Consider the following 20,677-nt stretch of genomic DNA (forward strand, 5'->3'; position numbering starts at 1 on the left):
AAGGCAGAAGAGTAAAGCTATAGTACCAGTAAAAGGAATTTTAACATTATTTTACTGCAGCAAGCAATACAGTCACATCAAGAAATGTATTTGTAGTAAGAGTGAAATAATTTCAGCTCATGAGTATTAAAATGAACTCTCAGCTTCAAAGACTTCTTAGTGATTTCCAGTTCATTGACATAGTATATTCTATCCACTGTTTTGTGGGAAAAGGTTAGCAAAATAAAACTGCAAGAAGCTGCACAAAACAAGGATTTAATTTAATATATGACAAAAAATGAGCAAAACAGTCTTCCAGCCAAAAATTAATAACTTAAAGAAAGTGCAATATATTTGGAAACCTCTGACAGATTGAAAAGCAATGCCAATCAGCAAGACCAGACCAGGATATTGGATATTGTTGCCTGGCTGCTGATCCTGCAATTTGGGTGACTGGCACAAAATCACACAGAATTAAGAAGTAATACTAAATCTTTGAGTATAACATAAGTGGAGATTAAGACTTACTGAAATTTGTCAGCCACTAATACACACAAAGTCAGTGTAAAGGAGGAATTTTTTTCTGTTCAGTGATTTTCATAAATATTTTAATAGCTTATAAAACTTGAACTGGTTTTGCTTCACTGATACTTTAAAAAGAGTCCTAACAATAATAATTTATACTAATCATCTAGGTTCAAAATTTTGCTCATGTCCATTTTGTCCCAGTTTTTCATGAAACAAAACTGTTTTGCGCATGGACTGGACACAAGCCCTACTGTACATGAATGCTGAGAGATCAGAAATGAAATGCAAATAATTAATGAAAGACCAAGAATTTTTAATCTACAATTTAGGGATGAGATTATCCAGCTGGAGTTTGGGACTGACCTCCTTTAATAGAATGGATGTATTTGGGATTTGGGCTTTGCAAATGAGCCATAACTGAAGAAAGGACATTTTTGCTGTGAGAGAACTATGGTGAGGTGGCTGATGTCAATGAGACTCTCTCCAGCACCGGACAAATTTTATTGGGACTAAATTATTCTGTGCAGAAGAAATAAGTTATTGTCTGAGAGTACTTATGAAGGTTTTTCTTATGGAAAGTACAACTATTGACAACAGGCATTTCTGGAATACTCTAGCAGTCTCCAAATACTCACTTCTGTCGCTATACTCTAAACTCATGCATCTAAATATGGCCTAATTTTAGCTTTGTAATAGACATGTGGGGACAGTATTCATCAAAAGGTTGAGGCTATACATCAACAGTAAGTCCTACTTCACTGATTACAAAAAGTTATAAAAGAAATTGAAAGTCTTATTGCAGATTATATTTGCAGGAACCAAATCTCAGTTTTTGCCATAGAGGGAGGAGGATGTCAGACCTCTTGAAAGTGTTAAACACCAAAATCAAATACCCATCTAGCAACTCTTCAGGGAAATGACCATGCTTTGAATAGTAACAGAAGTCTGTGAGTCTTTAGTATTAGACTCTTGCACACAGCAGACAAAGTCAACTCAAATAATACTGTTAAACAGTACTTGTGACTGAGAAATTAACTGCTGTTTTGTATTGTGTGGTCCTTTTGGCTGACTATCCAAGAGAAGGCAATGTTGCATTCTTCTATACCAGTACACACCTTCTAAAACCAGTGGTATTTAAAGACACTGGCTGCATCAAAACTGTGGCTGATTCTTCAAGCAAGTTCAAAGAAATTTGCCAAGTAGTCTACAGATGGATTTCATGACTTAATTTTGTGCATTAGGGAAAGAAAAAAAAAATAAAAGAAAATAGATCAAATACAGGCTTGCTATTTTGGGGGATAGCAGGAGCAGGAAGGAATAGCTCTGCTTTCCTCCTTGTCTTTAGGGGAAGAAAAGAAAAATAACTGCAAGGTACTTTGTCACTCACAGCCTCATTCACATTGAATAAGACACATGAGATTCTCACATGAATAGCTGCAAACTTTCCAAACCAGCAGCAGCTGAGTGTCACTTTGCATACAATTGCAAGACTCATATGTACTGCCCACTGATTAAATCATTCTCCCATAGGAAACAGCAAAAAGTTCTTACAAGCTGTGTTCATGTTACAAAATAATCCTAAGAAGCAAGCCTGGGAGTAGCCAGACACCTCATCTACATATTAAATCCCCCAGCAATTCAAGTGGCTCAGTCTAGAATGAAACCCCAGAGTGATTGGGGTAAGATAATAGCAGGGATTGCTTTTCAGAGGTTACATGGGCAAGATCTTGCTGATATCACATCACCTTGTCTGTGCCAATAGATTTGTGGCTTCCCAAGCTCTGACACACCTCAACACCATACTCTACGGTATCCTATATTCATCCTTTCCTTCTTGCCACAGTCACCAACTTAGCAAACTGCAAAGGGCCTTACCCATTACTTTGGGGCAGAGCCTGTTTCTGCAACCACAGCAGGGGAATACTAGAGCCCAGTGCTGCAGCCCAAACCAGCATCACACAGAAGAAAATGAATAGTGAGCTACTAACACAACAGGAGGGATGGTCAGATGCCTTTCCCTGCTGTGATGAGCTGTTTCAGCTGCAAGCAGCTGCAGCAGCATTTGACTGTGCATGGCCACCGGTCTAAGTCAGGCCCGCCTCCCTCTCCTCAATGCAAAGCCTCTGAGTTTCCACAGTGCCGAACTTCTTTGGTCCTCACACCTCTTTGTCGGCCATCCACACATATCCATGCAGGCCAGGACTTGAGCAGTGGCTTGGGAACAGTCATTCCTGAGGCATCACAATGCTTAGGTAGACAGGGCAATGATCAACACATGTGAAGGCCTCATTTCCCTTTCTGTTTAAGAACTCCTCTGGGACAAAGCTTATTTAAATTAATATTTTTCCATAGTGAACATCTGGCTAATTTTTTTCTCCGTTAACAACATGGCTAAAAAAGGGCCACTCATTTATTCCATGTTTTGTTCCCTGTGATCTTGCAGAGCCTATTGCACAGTTCCCCTTCTAGCAGGTCCTACTGAGAGCTGGTGGACAGGCCCACAACTACTGTAGGTAACCAGGCCCTGGTGTGACTTAGAGTGCTGTTCAGTGGCTGAAGGGAATGCCAAATCAATTCTGAGAGAGACCTAATTACACTGGCGATACTGAGTAGAACAATACGGACTTTGTACTCAGTACTCTTGGTAACAGACCGCAAGGGAAAGAAATAAAATTGTATCCTTTCATTTCCAGAGTTGGAACATCACCCACTGATGTGGTAGGAAGCCTGCCAGAAAGCCAACCACAGCCAGTATTGATAACACCAAGATAAATGCACATTACAGCAAGCAGCTGTGTTACTGGGAGCACTTGGTGTTGCACCCTTGGTGCCAAAGGCTCTGTTGTCTTTCTCATGAGCACTTTGATACACAAACCTTCTTTGGAAAGAGGCAAAAGCACAGAGGACTTGGCACACTTGTGATGAACATTAACTGAGATATTTGACTGACTTTGTTGTGGCTCATGGTTTTTATCTTACTGCTAAGATAAGAACAGCCAGTGTAAATAGACTTTGTAGTCTATCACCACAAGTACAGGAACTACATAAGTGTGCTATGTTTACATGCTCAGTGTCAGTGACAATATACTGCTCACACAGCAATGCATTTACTGAAGCAATTTAAGTAGTTTTCCAGCAACTGCAGTGTAATTTCAACACTACAGCCATTTACAAGCAGTAGATAGATTGTACCATTAGGAAGTTTGTACACCTTAGTGCTTTTCAAGTTAGTATAATAATGCTATATCACAGTATTTGACAGTGCTGCTATAATTTTTTTGTATCAGCATTGTGGAAGATCCAAGACAATCACTAGTAGGAGCAGCAACAGGGATGACAAGCACCTGGCCAAGCGGGAAGACGGAGGGCACTGATGCTGCAGCCAGACATGGCAGCAGGACTTGACCCTCTTGCCACATGGATGCCTGGCACGAGTCCTGGCATTGGGACAGGCACCACTTGCGCCTGCAGCAGTCTGATGAAGGACCATAGGGAACAAACATGCCAAAGCCAAGAAATGTCTTAGGGAGTAAGAGGAGTCCTCTGAGAGACAAGAATAGAAGTAGAGAACAAAGAGGAGAATCTGCCAGAAGTTGGACTGAGAATATGCAGAGTCTATCTTTGAAGAAAAGAAGGATGCTAACTTAACCTTGGAAAATTATGGACTGGAGTTAAACCAGAGGAATATTCCCTTCCAGTCCTGTTATTTGCTTCACCCTTGATTTGCTATTGGTGATAGAAATTAAGAATTACTGTGAAATTAGAATAATGACATTGCTTGATCTGAGCAGCATACTGGTACACAAAACCTTGCAAAAATAATTAGTGTGTCTGGTACAGTAGGTAATTTGTCAAAAGATTCCTGCAGTAAAACTTATTGGTACTAAAGCTGTTCCAATTATCATGACAGAAAATATTGATTAGAAGCCCCTTGCAGTGACAAGAAACAAGTTTGAAGCACTTAAATTCTCAATTTCCCAAGAAAATAAATGAAGTTAACACTAGTCCTGCTACTTTAACTGAGGAAATAATGAGGACAGGCATTACCACTGTCATTGACGACAAAGGCTAAACCAGTTTCAATACTTTAAGGAAAGTACTTGGCTAATTAAGATCGTTACCAACTAGTACTCATTTATTTTACTTTAAGAATGTTAGTAGATTGAAATTTTTTTCTAGTTTGAAAAAGGCAATAAATAGATAAGCAACTAATTCAGAAAGATGTCCTCTTAGTAAAGGGAATGGGAAGTTTTACACTATTTCAGTGGTAGGACCTGCTATGAGATAGCTTAGCTATCATGTATCAGTTACTTGATACAGCACCAGAATGCTTGGACAGACATACGAACACAGATTGTCTGATTGTCTAGTTGTCAATCATTTTAGCTACTTGCAAATCCAGTGAGTGCTGCTTAGAACAATTTTTACATTCAGACTAATGAAATAGGCTGTTGTAAAGAATCATATATTCAAAGAATGACTTGGGTTGGAAAGAGACCTTAAAAACCATCTAATTCCAACCTCCCTGCTGTAGGCAGGGACACCTTCCACTAGACCAGGTTGCTCAGAGCCCCGTCCAGCGTGGCCTTGAACACTTCCAGGGATGGGGCATCCACAGCTTCTCTGGGCAACCTGTTTCTGTGCCTCACCACACTCACAGTAAAAAACGTCCTCCTAATATCTAATTTAAACATATGCTCTCTTTCAATTTGAAGCCATTCTCCCTGCCCTGTCACTACATACTCTTTTAAATAATATCTCTGCAGCTTTCTTGTAGGCTCCCCTCAGGTACTGGAAGGCTGCAATTAGGTCACCCTGAAACCTTCTCTTTGTTCATACAAAGAAAATTACTTTGCTTTATAACAGTGCAAAAACATGTACTGGACAACAATGCGTTCTCCAGCAGAGCTAAAAAACATCTAGTAAACCTAAAAAGGTTTGTAGAAATTAGAAAGTTTCTATTTTATCACTGGTAAACCCAATAAGAATTTTTTTCTATAAATTGCCAAAGTAAATACTTAAACCATATGAATAACTGTCCATATAAGAGCCAAGAACCTTCTTCCTTACTAAAACCAGTGTGATCTATCCACTAATAACTGAAAAGACAGAGAGGGTGAAAATTACAATGCTGGATTATGATTTACCCTGGTGCCACATTCTTGAATTCTGCTTCAGGGATTTACACTCATTTGCATCCCCTTCTTTATTTGTACTCTTTATAAAAGCTGATAACAGATAGACATTATGGTACAATGAAAGAGACCCACAAAAATTAAATTAGAAAAGATATACAAAACCCTAGACACTGGCAAAATGCATCATACATGGCCCTATAAACCCACTAGTGCTGTATAGTGTTAGCTACAGTTATTAAAAAAATACTTTAAAGTGAAATAAGTAAGAAGTAAAATAATCCCAAGATGAGCAGTACTACCTAGGTCAGACACAGTGTTGGCCTCTATCTGGTGAGGAACATCACTTCTGTAGGTATTGTAGTGTCTATGCTATGAGAAAGTAGCATAAGTAGAGGCAGTACCTTCTGGTGGACCAAACATTATGAAGTTCACCACGCTGCATAAACCAACGTCCCTATTATATCCAAGGTCCATACATTTCAGCCCCTCTGAAAGTGCTGATTGTTTCTTACTCTTGTTTTAAAGCAGTCAGTGCTGTTTTATCCTTAGCTGTGGGAACTTCATTTTTAAACCTACATCACTTTGCTAGTTATCGTGGCCAAGTGCTACATACTCTCGATCAGGTGGCCCTTAACTCTCCTCCTCCCAGCTCTCTTTAAGACAACCTTGAAGCCAGTGATCCAGAAATTTAGGCTTTTTACCTCCTTAGAAACCAGCTATAAGTCCACTTAATTTTTCAGTTGAGGTTTTTTCTCTCTTTAAAGGCCTTATCAACTTCAGGAAAGTAAACTCAATTTCTTCAAGAAACTCATCAATACAATCCCCTGGGAAGCTTTCTTCAGGGACAAGGGAGCAGAACAGAGCTGGCAAATTTTTAAGGACATCTTCCTGGAGCACAAGAATTAGTGATCCCCAGGCACAAGAAATTCGGCAAGGAAAGCAAGAGACAGGAATCACTGAATCCGGACCTGCTGGTCAAGTTAAAGGGCAAGAAGTATGTGCACAGGCAAAGGAACCAAGGACAGGTAACCTGGGAAGAGTATAGGACACAGTCCAGTTGTATGGGGATAGGGTGGGGAAAGCCAAGGTGAAGTTGGAGCTGGACTTGGCAACGGGTGCAAAGAATAACTAGAAGGGGTTCTACACGTGTGTAGGGACTTTTTACAAGAGCATGTAGTGACAGAACAAGGGGGAATGGCTTCAAACTGAAAGAGGGCAGGTTTAGATTGGACATTAGGAAGAAATTCTTTACTGTGAAGGTGGTGAGGCACTGGAATGTTGCCCAGAGAAGCGGTGGATGCCCCATCCCTGGAAGTGTGCAAGCTGGATAGGGCTCTGAGCAACCTGGTCTAGTGGAAGTTCTCCCTTGCCCATGGCCAAGGGGGTTGGAACTTGATGGTGTTTAAGGTTCCTTCCAACACAAACTATTCCATGATTCTGTGAAATGAAAGCTTTGTCCCTTTAACAGAAGCTGTTTAATCAGCTGGATACTGGCAGAAAACATCCTGAACATCTTCAGTTTCTAATTTAGAACCACGAAGTGCATCATCAGCTCTTCAGCAGGAAACAGCAGGAAAACTTACTCGGGCTTTGAAGTACTCATCTGCTCTGTAAATATATAGACCAAATAGAGTATACAGCAATGCAGTATAACCCAAAGGATGATGAGAAGTGAAAAGCAGGCAGAGGGAAGATGAGTTTTAGGAAAGATAAAGGGCAGGGACAGCCCTCCTTTTGAGGAAATTCAGGTCTTCTCTGGCCTCCCCTAAGAAAAACATAGTTTCAAGCTGCCTTTAACTTAAAGGACCCACAGAACCAAAGGATCCATAAACTGTGTACTACTGTATTAGAAGTATTCCCACCACTAGGTGTCAGCCCAATTTAACATATGCACAAATTTCTTTAACGAAAATTTCACTTTTGTTATACTTTAATCTTTTAACTACACAATGGAAATATTCATACCTATTATATAATCCATACATACACTTATAACACTCAAGCTGACTTTAAGGAACATACCTGATGACAATTCAGAAAAGCATGTCAAATACCTAAAATCTACTTGAAACTCTAGTAGAGCACCTGCTTTCAGAAAGGTATATTTCATAGCATCATTTAGAGTGGAAAAGTCCTTTAAAACCATCTATTTCAATCATTAAGCCAGCCCTGCTAAGTCCACCACTGAACCATGTCCCTAAGGGTCACTTCAACATGTCTTTTAAATATCTCCAGAGATGGTGAATCAACCACTTCCCTGGACTGCCTGTTCCAGGGCTTGACAACCCTTTCAGGGAAGAAATTTTTCTCAATTTCCCATCTAAACCTCCCCTCACACAACTCGAGGCCATTTCCTCTTGTTCTATTCACTTGCTGCTTGGGAGAAGACATTGACCCCCATTCGGCTACAGCCTCCTTTCAGGCAGTTGTAGAGACTGGTAAGGTCTCCCCTGAGCCTCCTTTTCTCCAGGCTAAACATCCCCAGGTCCCTCATCTGCTCCTCATCAGACTTGTGCTCCAGACCCTTCCCCAGCTCCACTGCCCTTCTCTGGACATGCTCCAGCACCTCAATGTCTTTCTTGCAGTAAGAGGCCCAGAACTGAACACAGGATTTGAGGTGTGGCCTCACCAGTGTTGAGTACAGGGGGACAATCACTGCCCTGGTCCTGCTGGCCACAACATTTCTGATCCAAGCCAGGATGGCCTTCTTGGCCATCTGGGCACACACTGGCTCACATTCAGCTGCTGTCGACCCAGCACCCCAGGTCCTTTTCCACTGGGTAGATTTCCAACCACTCTGCCCCAGTCTTCAGTATTCCATTGTTGAAGGGTTGTCGAGACCAAGGTGCAGGACTCAGCACCTGACCTTGTAGAACCTCACGCAATTGGCCTTGGCCCATCAATCCTGCCCAGCCTGGCCAGTTTCCTCCACAGAGCCTTCCTACCCTCCAGCAGATCAACACTTCCACTTTGGTGCCAACTGGTTGTAAACAGACAGGGAGCACTTGATCCCCTCATCGACATAATTGATAAAGATATTAGACAGGGTTGGTCCAAGTACTGAGCCCTGGGGAACATCAGTTGTGACCAGCCACCACCTGGATGTATCACCATTCCCTACCACTCTCTGGAGCCAGCCATCAGCCAGTTTCCTACCCAGCTGTAGTGGTTTGGAGTGCCTGTCCAAGTCCATCCATTTGGAGGCTGTGAAGATGATGCACCTTCACATACAAAGAGCAGTGAACAAGTATGGGCCTGTGGACAATACTTAATCTGTTTAAATTTTAAAGCCCTGATAGCTAAAATGAGAGCTGAAAAGGTCGAGGTAGAATACCTGCTCTGCCAGTGTTTTCTGAAGCAATGAATTCATTAACACCACAGAGCCCCTGCTGGTTACAAGATAAAAGCAGATGGACCATTTATCAGCATTTTGTCCAGGAGTGAATCAAATAACTGTCATATCACTTCTGAACAGGCTCTGTCTGAGCACTTTCTGTCATTCAAATTAACACCACCCTCTCTCCAGCTGCAGGGTTAAAACACACAGAATGGGGATGTAACACTGAAAAGAATATTTATTCAGAGTATTATGCCTTCATTGATAAACATACATGGGCTCTTCAAAGCAACTTCAAAACCAAAAAAAGGTGGTTATAAAGTCTCCTGTAATTAAATTTTCATTCTCCTCTCTAGGGGAAGCATGATGAGATAAAACTGAATGTGAAAAAATGGACCTGACTGACATTGCTCTCTGACAGAAATAGCTTGCAAAGGAGAGTCCCCAGGCAATACCTAACACAGATTCTGCAGGCTCACCAGGTGATGTAAAGCACTGCAAATAAAATAATGGGAGAGCAGGAAGAGGAGAAAAAACAACAACAAAAGACAAACAAAAAAACCCCTCAGAAAACAAAACCAAATAAAAATACTTTCAGAACCTCCCCCCCTGCGAAAACCCAAACTCATTCTCATATACACACTCCCCCTCGCAAAACCGAACAGAAAGAAAATCCAGAGTTCCCCCCCAAAAAGCCCAACTGAACTAGCAATGATCCAGGGAAAAGAATTGTTCCAGAAAAACACCTTCCTTCCCAGCAACGAAGAAACAACAGCCTACAGTCTTTCCTTGCACACAGCCTCCCTCTCCTGTCAAAAAGATGAAGTTTCGGTTCTGAAATATGCTTGTATCACACTGCAACACACAGCTTTCACAGCTGACCCCTCTCTGCTTCCTGGTATCTCACCCTATAAGCACCAAAGAACATTTAAATCAATGTCAACACCAAGCTAGGAAGGGTGAAGAAATGAGGGACCTGCCACACAGCGATAGCAAAAGCCAGTCAGAGACTGCTAGTATCAAGGACAGACTGAATTGAAACATGAAGCAGAAAATCTTATTCCAAACATGATAATGTATGTAGCCAAGAGAGGGAAATGGGCACAAGACAGGAAAACTATTTTCAGAAGAGACATTAGGGATGACTGAGAACAGAATGCAAAAATGGCCCTTTAAAACCCAAATCAACCTGGAGTTCCAACCTGGATTTCATTTCTAAACCAAATCCTAGGAATGGGATGAGCCTTAGACCCAGACATGGGCTGTAACTCAGGCAAAAAAGTTCTTGTGGGTCTTCTGGTATGTTTTCTAGCAGCTTGACCCTTCCTTTGGAGTCCCCTTTTCAGCATGACTCCAACAGAAGTTCCTACCCCAATGACCTTCTACATGGAGCTAAAACAAAATACAGTTACAGTAGACTCAAATCTAAAAATGCATTCACTTAGGAAGTGTCTGTATGGCTCAATGCATTCTCCATTCATACATAACATTACAATAATTTAAAGAAAATATAGCAATATGCATTATACACTGGATGATGATGTCACGGAATTGCTATATCAAATCAGAAGACTGTGTGATCTGGAATTATAGCCTGTGGCCAAAAAGAAATGGAGTCACTGCCCCTGGAAATGTTAAAAAAAAACAAGTCTTGATGTGGCACTTAGTTCCATGGTCTAGTTGACAAGGTAGTGTTAGTCATAGGTTGGACTCAATAATCTCAAAGGTCTTCTCCAACCCAGTTAATTCTGTGATTCTGTACAGTCTTTTCAAACTATGTGCACAAAACAACACAACATGCTAGAGCTGCTAGAGAACAGAAAACATGGAATAAACACACTGAGCCCCAACAGAAAAAAAACATTGTTTAAATTAGTTAAAGATGTTGTGGCCCTTTGTTGTGGTCTTCCTGGTAAGCCATCCATATTCACTGATGGAACATTAGAAAGAGGTCAGAAATAAATGAAGCTTCCAGAGCAGAAAAACATTAAAGAGGTGCTCCAGAGGTAGTCCTTTGCCCTTTTCTCATGCTCTTATAAGAATGACATTCAGAAAACTACACTTTACTATCAGAGCTTTTTTCCTGCCAGACATCAAGACAAGACAACTCAGTCACAAACTCTAATCACTTCTACACATCATAGAATGGTTTGTGTTGGAAGAGGACCATCTAGTTCCAACCTTCCTTCTGTGGGCAGGGATACTTTCCACGAGACCAGTTTGCTCAGAGCCCCATCCAACCTGGCCTTGAGGACCCCCAGGAATGGGACATCCACAACTTCTCCTGGCAACCTGTTAGAGTGCCTCATCACCCTCACAGTAAAGCATTTTTTTCTTAGTATCTAATCTAAACTTTCTGTCTTTAAATTTGATCCCATCCCCCTTCTGGTGAAGATATATTAATATCTTCACTGGGTTTCCCTAGAAAAATCCAGGAAAACTACAATATAGATGCTTCCCAAGACTACCCCATTCTTTCCCTTCTCTTCTAGTCTAACTAATTAACACACTTCAGAAGACTTTAGTCAATCTCTACCAGACTCCCAGAGACTTAGCAGAAGTTGGCATCCTCTCCAAACAGCACTCCAGGAACTGTTGCCGGCAGAGGAATGAAGCTTGGGAGACACGCTACAAGATTAGTGTTTGAGACACCTGATCTCTAGAAGCTAGTTCTTTACTTATTCAGGGACCTCAGAAACACTAGCACAGTATTTTATTCTTTGCCAACCCAAGTGGAAAGAAGAGGAAACATTAACTCAGGCTCAAGCTGTCTAGCTCAGGAATCTACAATTGCAACAATTACTTACTGAAGGAGCTACAAGTGATCCAGGACTTCGAGCCAGCTGCGAGCTGGAACAAGCAGAGACACTTCAACTCTACAACATTTACTATCAAGGTAGGTAGAAGATACACACCGAAGATTCCAGACATCTGTGGTTTCAAGCAAGGGTAATGTGAGAGCCAAAAAGGACTGTGGTGGGTTGACCCTGGTTGGATACCGGCTTCTCAGCAAAGCCCCTCTGTAACTTGCCTCCTCATCTAGAGGAGGGAGAGAAAACATAGCAAAAGGCTCATGGGTCAAGATAAGGACGGGGAGAGACCACTCACCAATCGCCATCACAGGCAAAACAGACTCAACTGGGAGAAATTAGTTTATTGCCAAACAAATTAGAGTAGGGCAGTTAGAGATGGAAATGAAGTCTCAAAACACCTTCATCTCACCCCTCCCTTCTTCCAAGGCTCAACTCCACACCCTTCTACAGGGAGCAGCCCTTCAGGAACAGACTGCCTCAGTGCGGGTAACCCACAGGGTCACAGATCCTCGCCCCCAAAGCTCGTTAAACCCATAAACCAAAGCCACCCACTCCTTATCGCCGCCTGCCCAGACCTTTTTGCAGAGACACTGCTGGGCGGACCGCGGGTCCAGCTCGGCAGCTCCATTGGGCAGTTGTTTCGTCAATCACTGTGAGGGGGAGCTTCCCGCGGGTCTGTTCTGTTTGCCGGGCGCTTGCGCGTGTCCCGCAGGCGTTTACCAGGGGTTACCGGGGGCCGGTCGCCCGCGGGGGCCGGTTCTTGGCCGTGTCCATGGAGCAGCGCCGTGGGAGGGGCCGGAGGCCGCGGCAGGGGCGGCTCGGGAGGGCCGCGTGACGCCGGCCGGGCGGCGGCACTGCGGGGCCGCAGCAGCGGGACAGGCCCGCACCGCCCAGCCCAGCCCAGCCCAGCCCAGCCCAGCCTTCGTCCCGCCGACCGGCGGATGGGCACGGAGAGGGCAGCGGGTCGGCCATGGCCAGCGGCGGCCCTGAGGAGGGGGAGGCGGTGGCGGGGGAGGAACAAGCCCTGAGGAAGCTGGTCGTCCGGCTCCAAAACGTCCAGGAGAGGAAGCGGCTGGAGACGCTGGTGCAGACCCTGAGTGACCTGCTGGAGCTGGCGGCCCGGCAGAGCGGTGAGCGCCCTGCCCTGCCCTGCCCTGTCCCGCCCGCCGCCGGTCGCTAACGCTGTCTCTCTGTCTTCTCTGTCTCCCCACAGCTCCCCGGCTCTTCAGCGGCAAAAATGTCCACGTGCCCCTGCTGCTGGTGGTGGATCTGTACCCGGGAGCGGCGGGCGTGCAGCAGGTCAGGGGCCGGGCAGGGCGGGGGCCGGGGCCGCTTCCTCCGCTCCGGCTGCGCTCCGCGGGATGAGCGAGCGCGCGGCCCTTCCCGGGATAAAGCTCTTGTTCGGCTTGTTGATTCCTCCTTAACTTGCTGTCTGTCTCCTGGGCCGCTTCATGAAGTGCTCTGATCTGTAGAAGGGCGCTGTCACCGCTGGCGTTTAAAGGGACCAAGCGTTCCAACTTACTGCAGACGCCACTGGCTGTGTCTGTTTTTACCGGGAGAAGGAGGCGAAATAGAAAATAGAAATAAGGCACTGTGAATACTGTGTAATGTAGGGTTCTAAATTACCGGTAATGTTATCTTATATAATTTTGATGTGTCCATATTGAATTTTGCTATGGTCAGACAAACTTCCGAAAAGCATGATTTTCTTGAGAGTTGTGCTAGCACAGTTTTTTAAAGGCAGGGGGGAATATTTTAGCTAAGAGTAGGTTCTGCAATTTAAGGTTCTGCCTGCCTGCTCCTGTAATTTAGCATTGGCCCATTTGGACTAGGTGTGGCGCTTGCACAATTTGATTTTGTAGTTATGGTACAGCTGCCAGACTTGTCATACGAAACAGCTCCTTCCTGGCAGGCATATATTAAATTTCTGACTATGCTGTGTATAGAGGATGTTCATAAGCTCCAGATTTCTGTGAAAATCACTTGATTTTTTTTTTTTAATTATTAAGCCCATTTATATAGTTACAATATTTTTTGCATGTTTTGGGGTTTTTTTCAATTCAGCTAGAAGGCAAAACATGTATTATATTGCAAATGCCTCTTAAATAATAATGTATTTTAAAGGTTTTCGTTTTGGGGGTTTTTCTGTGTACTAGACCTTAGCTAGAGGTCAAAAGCCCAAAATTCAGATTAAGTATGAAACTGTACGTCTGTAGTGATTAATCTGAAATAACAATGATCTCAGGTTTTCTTTGAAGACTAAATATTTGTGCAGTATCTTAAGGTTTTACTTATTTTACTATTCAATTGTCAGGTTGTTAAGAAATACAGGAAGATTAATCAACAGTTATTTTCAAGAGAAAGCATATTACATAAATAAGAGTTTATAAAACCTTTGCTCAGAAGTTTAAACTTGCAAGTAAAACATCAATCACAACAAGAAATAGGTATGAAATGATAGCACAAGACTCTCTGAATTGCATACAGAAGATAGTGATTAATTTTCATTGTAACTCTATTAAAATACCTTACTCTAATTCCAAATTTTAAAATTAGTTTTAATTTTCTACCTGCCTGCATTTGCAGTCATACAGTGTTTCACTTTAGAAGTCCTGGACCTCCTTTGCATTACTAGATTGTGTTGCAGTGGGAAATTCACAGCCAGTGCAAAGCTCAAATCCCATTCCCTATAAAATGTCTTGGGCAGCTCTTCTTTCACATTCAGTTCAGATGTTAACAAACATTCACACTATGTAAGTACAGCTCTGTCTTTTTGCTTCATTCACTGCTATTTGTTTGTAGTCTTTGTGAATAAACAATTCTCACTTTACAGAAGTGGTGAAGTAATGAGATCCTGATTTCAGTGCAGTCTCTTTGCAGTATTAATGATTTTTTATTGAATAAGTAATTAGTCAATTTCCTTTTACTTTTGGCATTGTAAAAAAATTGACTGACATAAGAGAATAAACACAGAGACATACCTGAAGTGAGAACTTTCTTTACCTCCCCTCCTTAACTGGTTACAAAACATCACATTATGTTGTTGTTCCACTGACTTGTACAGGGTAAATTTGCCTACTAGATCAATATTGCAAGTCAGACTGCAGGCATAAACCCTGCAAGCTCCTTCAGAAGTAGGAAGGTACTGGTGTGGAAAGCCAGTAGTTCCTGAAAGTAAAATATGTGTCTTTAAGTAAATAGGGTAGTTTTCTGCATTTACTCTGGCAATGACTGGAGGAGCTTAGAAACTCTAGAGCAAAATATGAGTGCACTTGAGTAAAGAGCAGTTAGCAGAGCTTTATTGTCTCACGTAGATGGTGTGACCTAATGTAATATAAATTAATTGCATGCTAGAAACGAAAAGGGTCTGATTTAAAAATGAGTTTCAGTGCTGCTACCAACTGTTTCTGTATGTAGCGGCCTGTTTGAGTGTTTATAAGGACATCTTTGTTTGCTTTATTTCCCTTCCCTGTAGCCTTTAGGATTTCTGTTATTTAAAAGAACCTTGGTTTCTTACATAATTATTAAACAGCTGATAAGCTCTCTGTTACCCCAGGTTGTGATTTTAATATTGTAAAATAATATTTAATATTGTAAAATCAGCAGGTCAGATGTTTCCATTGGTCTTCTCTGGATCCACAGTTCTGATAAATGTTTGTCAATACTTGGGAGTCCTAACAATCCAAATAAGAATGTTTATTGGGAATATAAAATTCATCAGAAACAGTTAATACAGAAAGGAATTTTCTAAAGTCATTAAGCAAGTTTTCATCAGATTCTAAATTTTATAAAAGCAGTTAAGGTGTTCTTATAAAGTGTGACTTCTAAAATAAAATCTTTTCTAAGGAATAAACAGCTTATCAATTAATAGTCACCTCTACAATGTTTTTGAAATTACCCTGATAAACCCTGTTTTGCTTGGAATATGGAAAATTAGGGAATGACATATCCTCATCTTGGAGAGGACTGATGGCTGCTAAGACTATTCATTGTACCTACACTTAGTTAGGACTCAGTTACACAGACCAGCCCGAATGTCCATAGTAAATGATTTGTAGTCTCATGCAGGGCAAGGCAGCTTGCTATCCAAGGAAGACAAGTGCATGGAAACTGGCTCATGGCCAAGCTCAATCTGCAGACATTAAGGTTGTAATTGGCTTAAAACATTTGGCTCAGCAAATCTAAACTGAAACAGAAACAAAAGTACTGCAGATATGGGCTATGCTCACACTGCAACCAAGTATGTGAAAAACAAAAGTAGAATTCCAGTCCCCAGGGAGCTACATCGCTTTTTGCACGTTTTACAGTGCTGTCAGGAGAGCTGTCTAGATTCAAGCTTATGCTGTTCTGTGGGTGACTCTACACTACCAGACTTGTAATTCCACGTCTCTAGTCATACTGATTGCAGGTTTAGGGATCATGCACTTTATATGAACTTTGCTGTTAAACTCTTTGGAGGTAGCCATTTACATTCCTGGTTTTGGCTGTCCCATCTTGACCTCTTTGCTTTACATAACTCTTCTGTAAAAAAGTGATCCAGTTATGCATAGAGTCTTTGTGACATATTGTCTTCTGTCTTGACTCTATTCTTAAAGCACACAGGCCTGCTTCCACCTTTTTATTTACTTATATGCTCAAGGAAACTCATATGCCTTTTCATAATTCCTTTTTGTAGAATCTGCATCATCTTGACATTTCACAGTTCACTATTTTCTTTCAATACAGAGGGATTTTCTTTCATTGGTTATTTCTTTGTATAGATTTTGCTTACTGCTTCCTCACTGCAGCCTATTCAATCATATCAGCCTGTAAACATTTGTAAGAGACCAGATTTCTTCAACACAGAAGATCAAAGAGGAATATTTTTAGGTTTTGGCATTATTTACAGATGTTTGAAAGTCAAAGAATTTGCATAGGATAGAACAGGTAGTTATTAAGAACAAATACATTTAGTTTAGTTGTCTTTCACTCCTTATGATCTCAAAACTTGCACTGCCTTTGTTACATATTGAAAGCACACGGTACTGAGGGTTGATGGCAAAAATATGAAATGTGTGGTAATTGTTTACGTATCTCATCCCCATTTAAAACATTGAACACCTTTAAAAACCTATACTTTATCCTTAAAATTTTCAATTAAATGGCAAGTTCTTATGGAAACACACATTTTTCAATAAGGCTGAACTACCTGTAATAGTGCAGGGGGTTTCCCTGGCCAGTGATGACATATTATGGATCACAGCATATGTTTCTGTCTGTCAGCATCTCGTTTAACTGTGTGCCCTTTATCCTCAAGCAATGCTGAAGCAGATTTAGAGTGATGTGTTCCTGCAAGCACTGCATTCAGAATCAATAGCATGTGTTTTGCTTCCATCTTTTAACTTTTCATTCCATTTGTCGTGTGTTAATTAATTTTCCCATACTGATTTAGCTAGGTAACAGAACAGCTGTCTTGCAAAAGCCAAGGATCAGAGGACAGTGTTGAAGTTCCAAGCAGAATATCTATTCTAAAATAGCTGCATTTTTGTTTTACAGATGGGCTGGTCACTTCTTTGTAAATTAATAGAAATTTGCCCAAGTACTCTACAAAACATAGCTCCTAAGGATGTTGGGAAGGACTGGGAAGTACTGGGTGTTCACCAGTAAGTATTTTGTATGCAAAGAGTCTGCCAGAAAGCTTGGTAATTTTGGTAGCCTATATATGCAATAGAATATATAAAGTTATTACATCCGTTTTTTTGTGGATTTTTTCAGCCTTCAGAATCTGACACTCACATGAACAAGGATCTTATCTGTGTATATAAATACCTGGTGCAGAAAGTAAAGGAGATTGAGCCAGGCCTTTCTTAGGGGCACTCAGTGACAGGATGAGAAGCAAGGGGCCCAAACTGAAATATAGGAAGTTCCACTACACATTAAAAAAAAGAAGACAAGTAACCTTTTTGACAGATGCAGTATTACCTGGATGTTTATGTGTTTTCTTTCAAATGTGAGGAATTATATCCACAAGCCTAAAGTAGTGTAAATCAAGAAGAAGAGATTTTGTCACACCTCTTATTATTATCTTAAAAGTAAGTATTTACAATTGCCTTCAGAAGGGATGGTTTGTTCTATCTTTTTAGTAAGTGGAGCAAATTGTGGCTTGGGCTTGCTCAGCTCTTCTCCATCAGCTGTCAAAGGAAGCCTAAAGAAGTGTTTTCTGGATGTCTGTGGTTAGATGGGATGAACACCCATATAGGTTGGCTGAATAGTTGCCCAGTAACAAATGCTAGTTGTAGATATAGGGTCGATGCTTATAGGGGTTGGTTTGGTGTTCTCTCTCTTGGACAGATTGCTGCCTTCAGGGCTGATAATGACAGCAACAAGCACAGCCTTGTAACCTAGTGAATCTGCCTCCAGAGTCCTCACCACACCCTTCCTTGGAAAGGTTGCTGTTGAAAGATAGCATGAAGATGCATTTTGATTTTGTGGGGGTTTGTTTATTTGTTTTATAGTGGCTAGAATACATGGTCAGTAGGGGAATGAACTCCTTTGAAAGATATGTTGGTGGTTTTTGTTGGAAAGCAAAAGTGATTTGGGTTGCTTTTCATGAGCAAGAAAAAACTGAGCTGCACATGATAGTTACCATTTCTCTGGCAGCTTAAAAGCTTGTTAATTGACTGAAAGTTGTTCTGAGAGCTGGAGATACTGCTGTTCATTCTCAGGTCCCAGAAGAATTACTTTCTGGGGCTGATCTTTCCCACAGCCTCCTCAGCGCCCACGCAGTGTGTGCAATTAACAAAGCATCCCTTTCAAACTCAAACTTCACTAAGGATCTGATGATAGCGTTGCTGTACATGATTCCTTCTCAGTACCAATATTTTAGCCAACTGTGTATCCCTGTCTGACATGTTGATAGTTTTCCTTGCTGTGGAGAGATTTATTCTTAGTGGGGGAGTGGGCTCAGGCGTTTCTGTCAGTGCCAAAGGCAGAGCAAGCCAGCTAAATTATATCTCATGTTCCTTGTGCATGAAGTGGACGAGAATAGCAGTGAATCAATACCATAATGAATACTTGCTGTTTACAGGAAGGCAGGAAACAGTTACAATAGAGAAGAAAAGTTCATTTTTTTTTGCAAGAGATTTTCCCTTTTGTGTGTGTAACTATTTTAGGAGAATAGGAATCTGAATATAGAAAAAGCATTTATTTCATTTGTCTCTCAGCTATGACCCAACTTGACTATGCTGCAGTCATGTTTACAAATGGTAGGTTGCCTTTGATTCAGGTGTTCTTGACAGTGTGGTAAATAATTAAATAGTCGCTATCAGTGTGAAGAGAGAGAGAATTTCCTTCAGTGTATTTGCATTCTTTCTACAAGCTTAAAGAGACTTCACGAGATGTTTTGTAATCTCTTATGTTAAACTCTCCTACAGCAGAAGAGGTTTAGAAAGTTTTACATCCTTCTTCATGTTATATTTGAAATGGGAGGGTATATGGGAGGGAATTTTCTAAAGGTAAAGGGTGTTATTACTCCTATCAGATTTTGCCTCTCATGTCTGCTTTGGTCATCATAGCTACAACACCAGTGCTATAACAGAGGAGAGAGAAACTAGAAGCATCATAGTATGAACGGAAAACAGTGATACATTCATTCCAGCTTACAAATTTAGACTTTAGCAAGGCAAAAAACATCATTGCCAGAGCTGGGGTATGAAATTTGGATGACTTCAAGTGCTGCTTATGTTTTTCAAGACAGGTCAAGAATATCAACTAATTTATCACAAACTACTGCACAATCCAGTTTTATTGGATATTATATATGCAAGGATTCACATTTGAGGATTATTAAAATGGCAGAGTCCAGCTCTCTAAAATAATAAAAAGTTTAAAAAAAAGTTTCTTTATTTGGTTTTTTTTGTGTGTAAGTCTATGCATTTTAATTTAGTTTTTAATTACAGTTCCACCCCCCCCTTGAGATATGCTTCATTCAGTGTGAAATCAATGCTTTAATTTTTTTTTTTTTAAAGAGGTGTTACAGATTTTTAGTCACTGCTTTATAGATAGTAGTTTGAGTAAAATATGTTAAAAGTATCTACCGATTTTTAGGTGCCTAATTTGATACATGACCTGGATTTTGCAGTACTTGGCACTGTTTGGCTCTCTCTGTTTAACAAGTCAGAACAGACATACAGAAAGCAAGGAGTGTGCAAGGAACTGTTTCTTTTTAGTGATTTGTCCAGCATCATGTAAATGCTGTATGACTGAAACTTAGGGTAGAGTTCATCAAGATGCTGTTCAAGTTTTTCAGCTGGGAAACTGCTACTTCTCTTCCACCAAACACTTGATTGTTCAGTGTAACTGAGCTCTTGCAGCAAGCAGAGCAGTGCTGTGCTGTCCACATTCCACAGCCCGGTGCTCTGGAGAGGAACCACCTCCTGAATGACTCTGCAGAATTAATTCACATAACTAACTAAAAACGAAAGTAAATTGGATAAATTATACATCAGTATTTTAATGAAGTATGATTGTAGTTAAAATTCCAATATTACTTCATTGGTGACTTGAAAAAACATAAACTGAAATAAAAGGTTTTTAAAAAATTAATTGAGAGGTTTTTAAGGTTTTGCTAATTTCTGTAACTACTTCTGTTTTCAAAGTAAATGTTTGATAAGACGTTGTGTCAATATTTCTTTAGCTATAACTCTTTTTTCCCTTTTTTTTTTGTTTTTAATTTTTAGGCAGATTCTTAAAATGCTTACAGTCCACAAAGGAAATATAAATCTTTCAGTAATAGGACTAAAAGCATTAAATCTACTCCTCACGTCAGGTATTGTGTGCTTTACTTTCCTATTTCGTCTAAACCTTTAAAACACAGAACTGATATAAAATGTGTGGCTGTACAT

The 20,677-nt window shown here is 41.0% G+C and overlaps 1 protein-coding gene across 5 annotated transcripts in view; it reads left to right on the forward strand.

The window, feature by feature from the left end:
• Nucleotides 1-12,620: 12,620 nt before the first annotated feature.
• The window catches only part of LRRK2 (leucine rich repeat kinase 2), a 64,620-nt gene continuing 56,563 nt past the window's right edge, over nucleotides 12,621-20,677 (forward strand). Inside the window, exons 1-4 of one of the 5 annotated variants that reach the window (XM_042018313.1) lie at nucleotides 12,621-12,925; nucleotides 13,009-13,094; nucleotides 17,331-17,437; nucleotides 20,513-20,601. In XM_042018313.1, the coding sequence (XP_041874247.1) occupies nucleotides 12,766-12,925; nucleotides 13,009-13,094; nucleotides 17,331-17,437; nucleotides 20,513-20,601 (442 nt within the window). In that variant the 5' untranslated portion in view covers nucleotides 12,621-12,765. Of the gene's footprint in view, nucleotides 12,926-13,007; nucleotides 13,095-13,119; nucleotides 17,438-20,512; nucleotides 20,602-20,677 lie in introns of those variants that run through there. The other 4 variants (XM_042018312.1, XM_042018316.1, XM_042018315.1 and 1 more) reach the window with 4 other exon arrangements.

Source organism: Corvus kubaryi, unplaced genomic scaffold (assembly GCF_017639235.1).
Source record: "Corvus kubaryi isolate FWS band 111438036 unplaced genomic scaffold, C.kubaryi_AGA036_p1.0 137, whole genome shotgun sequence".
Lineage (NCBI taxonomy): Eukaryota > Metazoa > Chordata > Aves > Passeriformes > Corvidae > Corvus > Corvus kubaryi.